Source organism: Trachemys scripta, chromosome 9, assembly GCF_013100865.1.
Source record: "Trachemys scripta elegans isolate TJP31775 chromosome 9, CAS_Tse_1.0, whole genome shotgun sequence".
In the NCBI taxonomy this organism is placed as follows: Eukaryota; Metazoa; Chordata; order Testudines; family Emydidae; genus Trachemys; species Trachemys scripta.
In genome coordinates, this window is record NC_048306.1 from 72,672,947 (window position 1) to 72,689,212 (window position 16,266).

The following is a 16,266-nucleotide window of genomic DNA, read 5'->3' on the forward strand; positions in this document are numbered from 1 at the left end:
CAGTGAAAATTTTGGGTGCACAAAGACTGCCAACTGAGTCCTATCTAAAAAGAGTGGGAGAAGTCATTGGACCAAGGGTTCTTAATGATAATCACACTGAAAAACATCTGCTTCTGCTCAGGCATAAAGGACCCTAGTGATAAGCATTCTGGGGAATATGTGCAAAGGCATAAATGGGAGATAAATGCTCCACTTCCATTGACTTTCAGTGGAAGTGGAGCATCTAAAGGCTTTTTGTGTCTTTGAAAATCTCTCCGTGTTATGAGAGTGGTGGTGTTTGGAGTGACCCAAGACCTCCTCAATGCCAACTGGCAAGGGGCAGTGCTGTATTATTGCCTAGGCCGACAAGGCCTAGGCCTAGGGCAGCAAATTTGCAGGGGCGGAAGCTCCCCTCCGCACCCCATCCCCCTGCTCCAGCTCACCTCCGCCTCCTCTGCAAGCGCGCCGCGTCCTGTTTCTCTCCCCTCCCAGCGCTTGCGCCGTGAAACAGCTGTTTCGTGGGGCAGGGAGGGAGGGGGGAAGAGGGGGAACGCCGTGCACTGGGGGAAGAGGCGGGGCCGGGGGCGGGGACTTGGGGAAGGGATCCAATAGGGGAAGGGAGGGGGCAGAGTTGGGGCGGGGACTTTGGGGAGGGGTTGGAATGGGGGCGGGGCCAGGGCAGCAATTATTTCCCAGTCTAGAGGCAGCAAAATTATTAATCCGCCACTGGCAAGGGGGAGAGGGGGTGACAATATTATCCTGATTCTGGTATGTACATTCTGGTTCACCAAAGAATGTTACGTGAGGTCTTAAACGAAAAGCTGGGTTACACTGCTCATTGTCATTGTTGTAAAATGTATGTACAAATACTATGTAAGCAGTTCTGTATGTATACTGAAAATATGTTCTTAGAGTCTGTATCACAGCAGGGGTAGATACAGGTTTCCTTCAGACAAGGGATGTTTATTTATGTATTCTCTGTTGAAATGTAAATTAAGTATTGTCTCATTCACAGTGGGTCTTCCATCACCTATCTAAGATGAATGCAGATGTAGGATTATAAGCATTTCAGGAAGAAACTAACAGAAACACAGCTGGGGGAAGAGAAACTTATCTTCAAATATACTTCAAAGGTTTGATGGACTATATTTGGGGATCAGAGTAGATAACCCACCATCCTGCATTTAGGAAGTAAACAGGCAGTGTGTTTACGTTAATGAAGATGGGATCACAGCCAGCCTTCACTGAAGATGTTAAAAAAGGCTTTGGATCAGAAACTTCATTAGACAAGGAGGCTAACACAATAGTTGAGTTTAGTCTCCAGAAAGTGTTATGATTTTGTTTTATATGTAACCTTTGTGTTTCCATTACCCTTACTCACTATCTCTTGAATCTTTGATAATAAACTTATAGTTGTTTTTCACTATAAATATATCTCAGTGCTGTGGTATTAAGCAAGGTGTTGATCCTGTGTTGAATCATATAAGCTGGTGTGTACACTGTTCCGTTGGGGACAGAAGACCTGGTATTTCTGTGAGAGTTTAGTGGATAAGTGGTTGAACATTACAAGGGAACACTTCAAAGGGTTTGGGGACTGGGCTGCACCTATTGTTAAACTGCAAGTTAAAGTAAGGGCTGGGATAGCCCAGAAGAAAGTGCTTGTGTGGCTAACAGGCTGGTGGTGTCAAGGAGTTGACATCCAGTTAAGCACAAGCAAGTTTCCCTCTCTCTGGAGGCAGGAGGATAACAAGGTGACTCTGTCCTGGGTACCTTGAGAACCATCACAGGAGCTCCCTCTATATTTGACAGGCACTGATGTATTCAGCCTTCAAAATCATGTTTGTGTGAAGACTCCAACCTCAAATAAAGGGCCTGATCCTGCAATCCCTACTCAACCACAACACCCATTGATGACAATAGGAGTTTTTTCCTAAATCAGGACTACAAGATTGGGCCTCAAATACTTAATTGAGGCTTGATGCATCATATTTGAAAACAAATGTATAGGCAGAAATGTATTTCCACAGGTAGAGATGAATCTGCCCTGTATAAAGAATAGTTAAGTTATTGTGCAATATAAGACTAGAGTTCCAGTAAGGAGCGACATCATACATTTTGAAAATGGAGCATAACGAGTAGTTTGCCACCTGAACTTTGACCGTAATTTCCTTGTATTATATTATTGCATGCTTGTTGTTTGTCCGGTCATATAACTTTAAAATATTTCTGTTTAAAACCCGGTCCATTTATAATCTACAAAATCTTTATTAGTATCAATAGTATGTTGTTAATAATTAAGTCATCTCTTTGCTGCTAATACCTGGGTTACTGTGCAAAGACACTGCAAATTTGTATTTTTTTTAAAATCTGTTCATGGGTGTGGTGTTATTAACCTGTAAACTGGAAGAGTCACCCAACTAAAACTTCTGCCCTATGAAACATCCACAGCACAGCCGCTTAGGTAAGGTTTTAAAATGTCCAGCTGCCACAGAGGTAAATTGAATTACGAAGCAGCAGGGGAAGGATGTCAAAATATAAAACTGAGTACTTATCTAGAGACAGATTCTGCCTCCCATAACACGTTCAGTAGTTCCTATGCATATTCAGTAGTATCTTATTCTACAGTAGTCTAAGGGTGACAGCATCTGGCCCCAAGTAACTAAAGAGCAGAAGAAGAGGGGAAGCAGAAATCAGGTCAATATACTTCATAACTTTAAAAAATAAATCAGATGTTGGATTAGGGCCTTTGGGTGAAATCATGTTCTCCGCTCCACAAACCTCCTATTGAAGTCAATGGGAGCTTTGTGTGAGTAGAGATTTAGGTTTTGGTTCTCTGGGCTTGATCCTCTGCTGGCCCAATGGCTTCAGTGAAACTGTGCCGATTTATACCAGCTAAGAATCTGGCTCTGTATTTCTATTTTGCCTTGGAATGACTATTCCAACAATTCAAGCTTCAGTCGCACAATATGAACAAAATCCCTTGATCAAATTCTAGCTCCCTAATGGTTTGTAGTTGTTTTTTACCTTTCTCTCTAAAATCTTAACTGTAGCTTGGTTGCCACAAAGGCTATAACACAACACTGGGGGGTGGAGTGGGAGAGGGTATGGACAGCTGTCAGCTTGTTTGCATTTATAATCCAGTTCCACTGAATGTGACCTCAATGGGCTATTACAGTAGCACAGAAGACGAAGAACTTCAGTGCATAATCTGCTAGGGAATTCCACACAGGACTTGATTAAAAATCTGTGTGTATAATCCTGGTGCGGGTGCATATATTGCTGATTTAAATAATCTCCTAAATGATCTAGAGTTAGAAAAGGGGCCTTCACAGTTCATGCATTCTTTTTTCTAGCGGATTTAACAGTAGTGCTAAATGGTTTCACCTCGTGTGCTAAACAATCTCCTAAACAGTCTGGAGTTTGTAAAGGGGCCTTCACAGTTCATGCATTTTTTTTCTAGCAGATTAAACAGTAGTACTAAATGGTTTCACCTTGTGTCCTAAACAACAATGTAGGAATAGTTATAAACAATAGTGCTTGATTTCTTCCCTTGGGAACCTAGTAGTTTTAAGAGTAATAGTAGTATTCTAGCAGTTCAGTGATTGACAAGAGGAAACAACCACTTTCAATAGAAAGCTACCAGGCTCCTTTGTAGCTTTCACTTAAATTTTGCAGCATCCTCTAAAAAGAACAGGAACAGGAATCACAATAGGAATAAATATACCTGGCCGCCTAGTCCCGTTTGCAGAGATCTGCAACGTTCAAAAATTTCCTTATAACCATTCCCAGGCAAAGCATTAAGAGCAGCATATATCCGATGGTGCCTAGGAAGGTAGGGGAGGCAGGTGGGGATTTGAGGAACTGCAGCAGCCCTTCTTCTAGATAGTACATCTGGTCATAGATGCTGAGGAAGGTGAAGATGTGGAAGAGCTGGTGGCTGTGCCCGATGATGTCAAACAGCCCCGGCTGGATCCTCTCGGGGATTTTGCTGATGTTGAAGAACGCGGCCACCAGGAGCCAGAAGTAGCGCCTGTAGAAGTAGACGAAGAGGGTGGGGTTCTGCCCCCGCAGGTCGAAGAGGAAGCTCTCCAGCATGATGGGGCAGGCCATGCTGAGGGGCATGGCAAAGACAAAGGTCCGGATGGCGAAGGGGTAGGCGCACCACTCGGAGCGGCTCTTGCAGCACGCCACGGTGCAGGTGACGGCCAGCACAAAGGCCACCGGCAGCACCAGGGCGCTATAGAGGGCGATGGGGAGGCTGCAGTCCAGCTGCCAGCCCAGGCGCTGCTGCAGGTAGCGGCTCATGGCCCGCGCGTCCAGCAGACGCAGGCCGGGCAGCAGGTAGTAGGAATAAGCCACGGTGCTGGCGAAGCCGTAGTAGCTGATGGAGGCGTAGTCCAGGTAGAAGAAGGCGGCGCGCAGGCGCAGCGAGAGGCAGCTGAACACATGGGCCGTGCAGCTCATGGCAAACGTGAGCAGGACGCCCGAGGCGTAGCACCAGAGGGGCAGCAGGAGGGGGTGGTGGAAGGGCAGCTCGCCGGCCCCGCTCAGGAAGAAGAGCCGGCAGAACTTGCTCAGGAAGAGGAGCAGGGGGATGAAATGGGTCCAGAAGTTGAGCGTCTCGTTGGTGGGTTGCAGCACCGAGGCCAGGCACTCCTGGGCGCTGCAGTGCAGCCGCCGGTAGCCCGACAGGATGAAGCACTCCACGAAGTCATCGGGCACCTCGTCCCAGCGCAGCAGGGGGGCAGAGGGAGGAGGGGGAGGCGCCTGGTCCTTTGCTGCCCGGCCTCCAGGCATGGTGCCCCCCTCCCCAGCCCCCTCGGCCCGCCGCGGTGCTGCTCCTCTGCGGGGGTGGCGGTGGGGGGAGGAGAAGGCGCCTTTGGGGCCCCGGAGCCGGAGCCGGGCTGGTGATGTAAGCCGGCAAAGGAAAAGCCGCTTTCTCCGCTGCCGCCGGAGGAGGAATTGCAGTGGATTTGTGCTTCTCCTCCTCCTCCCCCCGCCAGCATCACTCATTGCAGCAGCGGCAGCATCGCTCCAGCCGACGCGCGGCGGCAGCTCCTCCTGCAGAGGAGCCCAGCCTCGCGGTAATTCAGCCCCTGCCGCTGGAGGAGACCGAGACCCTGCCCGGCTTGGGGCCCCGAGTCCCCCCCGCGGCAGAACTGGATGCCGGCCGGCTCCTGCTCTGTGCCCGCCTCCCCCGCCGCGCCGGTTAATGATTGATGCGCTGCGAGCGCAGGCGGCTGTCTCTGCCGGCTTGGGCGGGGGAGCCATTGATTTGTAAGGCCTGGAACAGTGCGCCTCCCCCGCCCCCCCTCTCTGAACACCCGATACATTGTCAGCCGGAGGATGAATTTTCCACTCCTCTCCGCGGTGCTGTGGTTTGCATGTCACTGTCATCACGGGCTCTTTCCCTGGCTCAGCCCGCAGCTTCGTGCGGCTCCCTCTCGCCTCCTTCTAGGAAATTCACAAAGCAGCCACTTTGGGGAGGGGAGGTTAAGAGGCGGGCGGTTTGGGGAGAAATACGCAACAATAGGTGCTTTGAAAGGGGCACACCATTGTATTGTCTTTTTTTTTAATTAGCCACATTGGAGTATAACAGACACAAGTGGAACATTAAAAAAAACCTTACACATTTCAGTGTGTTAAATGCACAGTCGTACTAAATGCATCAGATCAGACGCGTAAGAATCCCTGGCAACAGTAAGAAGGGGGCCCACTGGGAAAGAAGAGATAGCAATGCCAAAATCGGGAATTGCTGACCAAACAAAACAAAGACCTGGTGGCAACCTCCCTCCCCTCCCCCCCGCCATCCCCTAGGCGAGATAACCGGTTAAACTTTAATTCGTTTGATCTTTACACTCTATATTTCAATGAATATGTCAAAGTACCATGCTGGCCATGTTTTCTTTTGGTGACATTGTACTATGCAAAGGACACCAATCTATGTAAAAGACTTGCGGAGAAATCTTTATCCCACGTGCCTGGGAAGAGTATATTTACTGTACTTATGGTATGTAATGTGAACAGCAGCTTTTTGCCTGCTGGCTGACAGTGAGAATCTACAATGGGCTTGACAGCAGAGGCTCTGTGTTGATCCTTGGACAAATCCTACATTTATCAACGGTGCCATTATGTAATTGGTACAGTTACATAATCAGAATATAAAAAGTGATACAGAGAAAAATGCACTGTAAGCATGTAACTACACTGAAAGATAGTAAATATAAGACAGTACAGAAAGTTTGGTAAGGAGCTGCAGGCTCAGGGTAGTGGTCAAATGGATAGGATGTTCTTTGCTGTTCTGGTGTGTTTCCTCTTTTTGTTTGTAATTTAAACAAATCTTTCAAAAACACTTGGCAACTGTAGACCATTTTAAAATAATGTCTTTATCACATTGTAATACATAAAGAACAAATTTGCTCCATTATAATCATGTATAGTCATAGTCCTTTTTATATGATCTCTTAACATATGTCAGGCCCCTCCCATAGTCTACAGGTCTTCCTGTCTTCTTTTCTCAAAACTCAACATGCCCAATTGTTTTAACCATTCCTCATAGGTCAGGACAGGTTTTCTAAACCCTTTATCATTTTTGTTGCTGTCCTCTGGACTCTCTCCAGTTAGTCCACATCTTTCCTAAAGTGTAGCACCCAGTATTGAATACAGTGCTCCAGCTGAGGCCTCACTAGTGCAGAGTAGAGCTGGACAGTTACCTCCTGTGTCTTACACTCCTGTTAATACACCCCAGAATTATATTAGCCTTTTTCATGGCTGCTCACATTGTTGACTCATATTCGATTTGTGATTCACTATAAACCCCAGATCCGTTTCAGGAGTACTATCACCTAGCCTTTTATTCTCCATTTTGTAGTTTTGCATTTGATTTTTCCTTGTATTTTACACTTGTTTTTATTGAATTTCATCTTGTTGGTTTCAGACCAATTCTCTGATTTGTCAGTCTTTTTGAATTCTAATTCTGTCTACTCCTCTTCCCCTTTTGTTCACTCCTCATTTCTGTTTTTCTTCAGCAGAACCTTTAGGGAATAGATCAGGGGTTGGCAACCTCTCAGAAGTGGTGTGCCGAGTCTTCATTTATTCACTCTAATTTAAGGTTTCGCTTGCCAGTAATACATTTAAACGTTTTTAGAAGGTCTCTTTCTATCAGTCTATAATATATAACTAAACTATTGTTGTATGTAAAGTAAATAAGGTTTTTAAAAATGTTTAAGAAGCTTCATTTAAAATTAAATTAAAATTCAGAGTCCCCTGGACTGGTGGCCAGGACCCAGGCACTGTGAGTGCCACTGAAAATCAGCTTGTGTGCCGCCTTTGGCACACGTGCCATAGGTTGCCTACCCCTGGTATAGATTCTATCTTGACATATTCTGTGCATCCCCATTGACTTAATACTGTAAGTCTGGGCAGACTTTGACTTTACTACAGTAAGGTTAGATCTAAATTCCTACCCAGACTTTCCTTCCTACTTGTTTCCACATTGATATCAAAGTTAGGATCTAACTACCTGGAAGATCAATTAACCTTTCACAACCAGCCAAAATGGCCACACAGGGCTACTGCAACTGGTTAATCTCAGACTCAGATTGGGATAAGAGCATATTTGGTGGCAGGACCCTGACACTGAACCTCCTTACTAAGGCAGAAGCAGAGTCCAGACATGAGCGCACACGGCTCAGCCAAAATTCCATACCCACTGATTTTGTAATGCCTTCCTCCAGGAATGTCTTCTCTCTTCTGGACAGTATTTTTAAAATTAAAATGGTAAGTGATTTTCGCCTAGCCAGCATTCATGGAAATAAGGGATATGAGGAGAGTAAGAAAGAGAGAAGAAGAAAAAGCGAGGAAAAAAAAAGAATTTAGATTCACGGAGACAAAGTTCTCAGAGTTCCCTTTGTGATGTTAAGGTGAAAGTCTTCCCTGTGGAGAAGGCCAGTGCACCTCTTACACCCTCAAAATAGGGTTTAAATGGGACTTAAAGTGGTGCACAGGTTTTGTTCTTTCCTTCTGCTGGGGGGTATATTTTATCCTATTAGTACTACCTAAACATTTGTGCCTGGTCCTTATATACAAGAGTGAGGAGCACAATGGAAACAGCTAATAGAGGAACCTATCTTCTAAGACAGTTTCTGAGAGTGATACATGCTGATCCATTGTCCCATTATTGTTAGACCTACAACTCAGTTATTTATTCAAGTTCCTCTATTTTTTTCTCCCAAAAGGAATAATGAATTTACCATCCTCTTGGGGACTTATTTAGCTAATACATCACAAAAATATCACTTATAACAGTATGATTGAATCTGTGTAAACTGAAAATTGAAAGGAGATTAAGGACCCAATCTTGCACTGCACAGAGATGTTACTTCTATAGGAGTTGTGAGTGCTAAGGGATGCAGGGTCAGACTCTACCTGTACTCTTTCCAAGAGTCTGATAGCAGTCTGTCTGTGCACACCTCCTTGGTGTGGCATAGGGGAATCCCACACACCTTTCTTAGCTGGCAAAATACTTAGGTAGGTAGAAGGTAGTTTTTTTTCCCTGAGAAAACATCTGTGCTGATGTTTAATCATACAAACATGCATCATTCTGATAATTTGGTTACTGTTTCATACGAGCTCTTATCCCTTGTCATGCCCATATCAACTCCTTAAACAGATATCCTGACAGGTAATTTTACAGTGCAGTGATTATGATCTTTCATAATAAATCAGTACACAAAATGATTTAATTTAGGAACCAGGATAATTTGCCTCCAGACACCCTCCCCAGAGTTCCTTTCAGACTGGATAGACAGGAATTCTTGCATAATTTTCAGTTTTATCTCTCTGGTGTGACTAATTAGAGCCAGTAATATATTTATTATTTTTATTATGACACAAATAAAATGTGAACATGGGTCTCTTGGACCCTGGATGTTCCAAGATGCCACTTGCACCTAAAGTCCATTTTTTAGTTCAAGCTTAGAAAAAACAGACATTATAAACGGAGTGGAAATGACTGAGATAATTAAGGTTGCATGCCAGTTTTCATTCTAATCCCTTGCATTTGGGAGCTTTTAAGTTTCTGACCATTTCATCTTTTGAGTTGAGTTTTTCCAGGCTTGGTCTGTGCCTGAAGTTTATTTTTTCTTTTTCAAGTTTGATCAGAATGGTTGAATTAATTATGTCTGCAAGCAGACTGGAAAAAATATACTTTTTGCCATCTAAAAAAATTAAAAATCTTGTAGTGGTTCTTTTGAACAGCTCATCATAATGGCTGGGGGTAGAAATTTGACGGGGAAATAGCCTACTCTCAGGACAAATATTATGATGAAATTAGGTTTGTTTTGACTGAGCTATAAGTTTTTGAAAATGGCAGTAGACTTTGTATGTGCTTTCTTGCTCTAGGACCCAGTCCTGTCACCCTAACTAATAAAGAGCCCAATCCACTCCTCCCAGAGGAGAATACTTCTTGTCCACATTTAGGGTGGCAGAACTGGACCTTCTGTTTGTAAAGTGTGTGGCTAAGGAAGGCTGTGCTATGCATGCATGCATGGCTAACTCGACTTCATAGTGAGAGTAGTTCAGGAGCACAAATAACAGCCACAATAAACCTTATTGGGTGTGGGGGGATGGAAGGGGAGCCCTGGCCAACACGTGGGAAGGGTTCTGTGTAACCTGTTCTCACTGGTTTTGAATATTCACACTTCCAAATAGATGCTGAAAGTGCACATATAGGTTCCAGCCCCATAGTCCATAGTAAAGAAAACTCTCCCTGAAGACAAGTCATAGTAAGGACTGCAGGACTTGACCCTTCTTGGGGAACCAGGGCACAGTACCCAGCCTGATTCATTAAAGACCTTTCCCTCCCCTGCGCCCCAGCCTCTGCTTGAACCAAAACCAATCAGAAGAAAGACTTATAAAAAGCAATGAAAAGGCAGTGGGATACACACCTAAACCCCTGGGATAAGGATGACAGTATTAAGGAAACTCCCCTAGCCTCATTTGCATCGAAGATGGGACAAGGAGGCATCTCCATTAGCATACAGAACGGAGAACAGAGATTCCAAGGCAAAAACCACAGGGAACTCTGGGACCAGAAAAGCAGGGAAGCACTGCATGATGGGGGATCTCTGCTCCAGATGTTAATGAACCCATGCCTGCACACACCCTGCTCACTAGTTATCAGACCAATTCTAGTAATAAATCCTTTATTGGTATCCCAAAATAGTGAAGCTCCCTAACTGCATTGTGAGCTTCCTCCACAGAACACTGATCAGTTCCTATTGTCTAGCCTGAACAAAACAACTTTGGTATACTCCCTTGAGCCATCAGTTCACCCATAAACAAATCTAGTGTTCTCCCTTGAACCATTGTTGTTTCCCTACAAAAACCCTACCTATGCTCAAGTAAGTGTTCTGATGCCTGGATCCAAAATCTGCATCAGTTCCATTGGGACTTCATCTTCTCCTGACTGATTGTGCAGGGGGTTCTGCCTGTCTCCAGCAATTTGAACCCTCAGCTACCACCACCACCTGGGACCCCTGATTCATTCAAGCTTCATGGAGTGGTGAGAACCCAGCTCTTCCTCTCTCTCTCTCTCAGTATAGCATTCTGACCCTGACTTGTGTGATCAGTTATAGTTTTCTAAACCTGACTTTTATAATCAAATTTAAGTTGGATTTAATATTATAACTGTTTTGCTTGTTTGGCTCCTCTATGGTTATTACCTGGCAATAAATAACTTTCATGGTTAAGCTGGTTGCTTCTCTCTCTCTCTCTCCCCCTCGTGGGTGTTTTTTGGCTTCCTCATTCGCTCTGCAGCAATGCTCCTTGTACCTAAACTAAAGATCCCTGCAGCGTCCAAAAATCCTGTGGGGTTTGCTCATCAAGTGTTTTACTACCAGAACAAGTGTAATGTGAAAGTGGGGATGGGGACGTGCTGAACCTGGGACATATGAGGGTGGCAGCTTGGAAGTGCGGCTTGACCCAGCCTACTAAGTCCAGGGACATATAAGGGGTCAGTTTGGGAGTGCTGATTAACCCGGTCCTCTCCGACGCACTCTGTTAATGTGTGTGTGTGTTTGTCTGATTCTGGGGCTGGAAGAACCCAGCCCTGGGGAACCTAGGTCCTGCAGGATAGCTCCATTGGGAGGGAACTTGCAGCAGGGAGAAGTAGAGCTCCGTTTGAGAACACAAGTGACACAGGAGAAGTAGAGCTCCGTTTGAGAACACAAGTGACACAAGCAATACATTGATAGAATTACAGGCTCCCCCTCCACACACAGAAGAGTAACCCTAATAAAGGAGCATATCCCAAAGTAATGGGCAAATCTGGTAACACTAATGATGGTTATTATTGGGATGACAATAACTGAGAAGCTCCGATACCTGCATCCTTCCAGACTTGCTATATTTTACTGAAAATATGTGCAATACAAGTGCCAAATATTATTTTATTATTATTTTTATTAGTCCATCCCTCCCACTAGTAATCCTCCATTGATTTCTGCATCTCTGTGATGCCTCACTTAAGCCCAAGAGATGGCATGATATTATCATTCACTCACTGTATGCTGGCTGCTATTGTACTGCATTGCTTTATAAATAGCATGGATTCAGGAATACACTTCAATATGAAATGTATTGTTAGAGTTGACCTTTAAAAGGCCAGCTATGGCTTTGTCACCCCTCCCTTTCTCAGCATACTCTGGATCATATTGCTCTTACTTTGATACAATTTATTAATTACATGTTTCAGAGCAGCAGCCGTGTTAGTCTGTATCCGCAAAAAGAACAGGAGTACTTGTGGCACCTTAGAGACTAACAAATTTATTAGAGCATAAGCTTTCGTGGACTACAGCCCACTTCTTCGGATGCATATAGAGTGGAATAAATATTGAGGAGATATATATACACACATACAGAGAGCATAAACAGGTGGGAGTTACCAATTGGCCTCTCAGAGTTGGTAAGACAACTCCCACCTGTTCATGCTCTCTGTATGTGTGTATATATATCTCCTCAATATTTATTCCACTCTATATGCATCCAAAGAAGTGGGCTGTAGTCCACGAAAGCTTATGCTCTAATAAATTTGTTAGTCTCTAAGGTGCCACAAGTACTCCTGTTCTTTTATTAATTACATGCGCCCAGAAACTGAGCATTAAGCAGCTAGATTGAGACAATGAGATGAGTAATTAAAAGAATTAATGAAGTGGATTAAATGAATGGATTAAAGCCAAAATGGGGCCTGCAATCACCAAAATGGTAGGGCTCCCCCAAAATGCGGGTATTCCCACAACACACTCCCCCTTCCAGCTTGACATTTGTCTTTATACAGAGTCCTTGATCTTCCTCCTAATCCAGGCTTCTCAGCCAGTGCAACACCAGGTTAGTCCAGTAACATCTTGCATCCCCTCCTATTGCATCATCTCCTGCATCTCTATGGGTACTTTCTATATATTTCATATTCTCCTGCTGTTCTGCCTCTAACTCAGGGCTCTATCTGGGCCCAGAGTCAGATCATAAAAGATGGCAGGGAGTGGGTGACAATGCATATTAATCCTGTATCAAATGGGTAGACTATCAAGAGAACACTAGGAAGCTGGGGGGATTCCCTCATCGTTGTTGTCCAGACCACAAAAATACAAGGATTCTTCTTTATTCACCCCTAAAGATTCACTGGCCCAGATCACCCCTTCCTATGGCAATTCCTGTATAACCAGGTTTGGAGAGATATAAAGACTCCCTGACTAAGGTTACCATATTTAAAAAATAAAAAAAGAGGACACTCCACGGGCCCTAGCCCCGCCCTTTTCCCACCATGGCCCCGCCCCAACTCTGCCCTTTCTCCGCCCCTTCCCCAAAGTCCCCGCCCTAACTCCCCCTCCTCCCTCCCAGCCACGCGAAAAGGGCTGCCCGCGCGCTACCGGCTTTACGGTTTACCGGGCAGCCTCCAGACCCTGCGCCCCCATCCGGGCACTTCTCCTCCCCGGCTCCAGCTGCTCTGCTCTGGTGGTGCAGGGTCCGAAGGCCCGGGGGCTGCCCAAAGCTGGTAGCGCTGGCTCGGGCAGCTTGGCTCTTAAACAGAGCCGAAGTCTGAGTCCGGGGAGGAGCAGAGAAGCCGCGGGAGAGGAAGTGCCCGGACGGTATTTTTCCCGGACATGTTCGGCTTTTTGGCAGTTCCCCACGGACAGGGGTTTGATTGCCGAAAAGCCGGACATGTCCAGGAAAAACCAGACGTATGGTAACCCTATCCCTGACTGAGTTTTTCCTAAATCTTCTTGTCAGAGGAAGGAATTATCTTCCTCCCACTTCTCCCCTCAGCATTGACAGTGGTTCCACTCCAAAACTCAGGATGGATCCAATGGATTTGTAGGAGGCTCATGCCCTCCCTGTGTGGAGCAGGTGATGTATAAGGAGGTAAGTGTGGCTGGGGAGATCAAAACTCATTCTTCAGCGTGGAAGGTGGGGTTCTGAATGGTAGGGAGCAGAATGGACTTCAGCAGGCTGTAGTTTACAGCAGGCTTTGGTTGCTGTGTTATGTAATATTTAAATAAAATCAATGGAGTTGTTAGATATAAGCTCTCTGTGTCCTTAATAAGAAGAACACACTCCCTAGGGAGAATCTGTGGCTCCATACCAGTTGTAGTGATCCCTACTGCTGTCCCTAGCTTCTTAGCTAAACTGCCAGGGAGTTGTTCTGCATGGAGGTGTGTGTGTGCACATGTGGTGTGTCTGTGTGTGGGTGTGGTTGTTGAAGGTATGGAGGGGCAGAGAGAAATGGGCATTCCTCCACATGCCTCCTCTGTGTCCAGCCACCCTCTCCTCAGCCACGCCAGTGTGACCCTTCCACTCCCCTACCATATTGGAATGTAATCCAATTTGTTTTGCTACATTTCCTTTGTTTAAGTTTCTTTTCCGTGAATCGGAAATCATACTCATAAAATGTAAAATCAACATCGATTCCAAATTTAAAATAAGCTATTTTATGATTGGGATTTACTCCATAAATGTAACAGATTTCCTTACAAGTGGTCTCAGGCTATTTTCTATGGTGAATAACTTGCATTTCCTCTTTTTCTTCTTTTAAACATCTTCATGGAGAGAACTGACATGCAATTCGAAATTTGGGCCCATACTTGATCCACTGACTGTGCCTGCAGTAGCATGCATACATAATCTCCCAATGTAGACCAGAAATAACACACGATGGGGACAAATGCATCCCTCGAGTAACTCAGCTGAAATCAACAGAGCTACATGAGGGACGAGTTTAGCGCAATATGATCGTGAACAAAGCAGGTGCACTTAGATATAGAGATGTAGCCGTATGGAAATAAATGCTTGACAAAGAAACCTGCCAGTATACCAGAATATTGCTGCCTCCAGGAATTAAAATCTGCATCCTGTGGTGTACACAACATATGCTTGCTTACACCCACGGCTGTATGTAATTTTGTTTTCCTTTTGAAAATCAACCGTGCCATATGTGCCCTCTAGTGGGACTGGATAATAACACAAACTGTGGTTCTGCTCTGAAAAGTACCTTTTTACTCAACAGATCAACTCCCTGTGTGTATTCAGAGTCATACTCACGTTAGACTCCAAAAAAGTTTTGTACATTTTTTTAATCTTACTGCAAAGCTAATGCAACAATCAGCAAGTGAGCTGGATTCTATTCTTGCTGTGCATCAACAAATTCCAATTGCAGGACCAGATTCTGTGCTCAGTTACACTTGTGTTACCCCCACTGAAGACTTAGAATGTATACAGTGGTAATTGAAGGCAAAACTGGAAGAGAATGGGATTGAATAGGTGTAACTCTGGAGAATTTGGCCTGCAGAATCTTCATTACTTGTGATGATGACTGAGTCAGAAAAAATCCATCCTGACTTTCAAAAACCAGACTGAGTCTGTTGGGTTGGCAGTTAGAAAATATCCATCTCTTTAGCTGTAAACTAAGCAAATTTGGTATGGAATCATTGAGACACAATACACATAGAACCCCAGGATGCCATTTGAATGAGTTATCTCTGAGAGACTTTTTACTAACCAACTGTAAATTTTCTGTACTCATAAAATAAGAAAACAGCAAACAAATCAATTACCACAGTAACACAAATGATAATTTTAATAAGAATTTGCTATGGAAATTCAATTTCTACTGTTATGTTATTTTTACCAGAAATCCTGATGTGTAGATTACAAAAAAACATTAATTTAATCCATGCAAGATGATCGTTTGAAAAATGAAAGAGGAACAATTAATCTCTGTATTATTTAGCGTGTGTGTGTGTATGTGCGAAAGAGAAAGAGATGGGGGTGGGGGGCGCAAGGTCTCCCAAATAAAGTCAGCCTGAAACATTGTTTAAGGCCAGAAACAAAACAGTTTTCTAGTTAGATTACATGGAGAAGATTCCAGCACCATCCTCCACAAACTAGGAGTGGGAAACCTACAGCGGTAGCTTCACCAGGCTGCCCACCTGGACATTGTGGATCATACTCTTCTTCTCAAAATCCTGTCATCCTTGGATTTTGTGAACATGCTTGACTGCTCTCATACACTGCCCCCCAATCTCCTCCCTTTAATTAATGATACAACCCGATCTTCCTTATCATAATCATGGCAACAAGTTACAGGTCCTCATCCCAACTTTAGGAACAGGCTATCTTTGGCTGACATTTCATCTTATCAAAGTTCTGTAATATAACATGGTATATCAACAAAGCACCCTCATGATGGCAATTGTGTATGTAGCTGTAGCATGTCCATTGACTTAAACGGGACCTAAGTACAAGGGTGCTTCAGTGTTTTGCTGATGGTAACCAGTACCTAAAACTTTACCCAGTCAGTGCAGTATGGAGCAGTAATGTAAAATGCTTTTACCAGCTCATCTTGCTCAGAAGCTGGGCAACTATGTTCAACACTAGCTGATGCTTCCTAGAGTATATCTACACTAGGATAAGAAACGCGTGGCACCGAATCACAGAACACAGGTCAACTAACTTGGGCTAGCAGGATTTGGGCTGCGGGCCTAAAAATAGCATTGTTGACATTCAGGCAGTCAGGCTGGAGAACGCAGGCTCTAAGACCCTCCCCACTCATGGTGCCTCAGTGGCCAGGCTCCTCCAACCTGAGCTTGAACATCTGTAGTGCTATTTTATTGCCCCACAGCCTGAGCCCTGCAAACCCAAATCAGCTGTCCCAGGCCAACTGCAGCTGTGCCGCAGGCTTTTTATTGCAACATAGACATATCTCTAGTGGCCTTTGTAGTCAGCCAGGTAGAG

General features: G+C 44.7%; 1 protein-coding gene across 1 annotated transcript; it reads right to left on the reverse strand.

Annotated features, from left to right (window-relative positions):
- Positions 1–708: 708 nt before the first annotated feature.
- Positions 709–5,250, reverse strand: PAQR9 (progestin and adipoQ receptor family member 9). Its single transcript, XM_034782689.1, has one exon. It carries the CDS (start codon positions 5,248–5,250, stop codon positions 3,712–3,714), a length of 1,539 nt encoding a protein of 512 aa, XP_034638580.1. The 3' UTR covers positions 709–3,711.
- Between the last annotated feature and the right edge of the window lie 11,016 nt (positions 5,251–16,266).

What these genes read in the sequence shown, in the direction of transcription:
- PAQR9 (XM_034782689.1), bottom strand. Translation starts at nt 5,250, where the DNA reads ATGGCTCCCCCGCCCAAGCCGGCAGAGACAGCCGCCTGCGCTCGCAGC.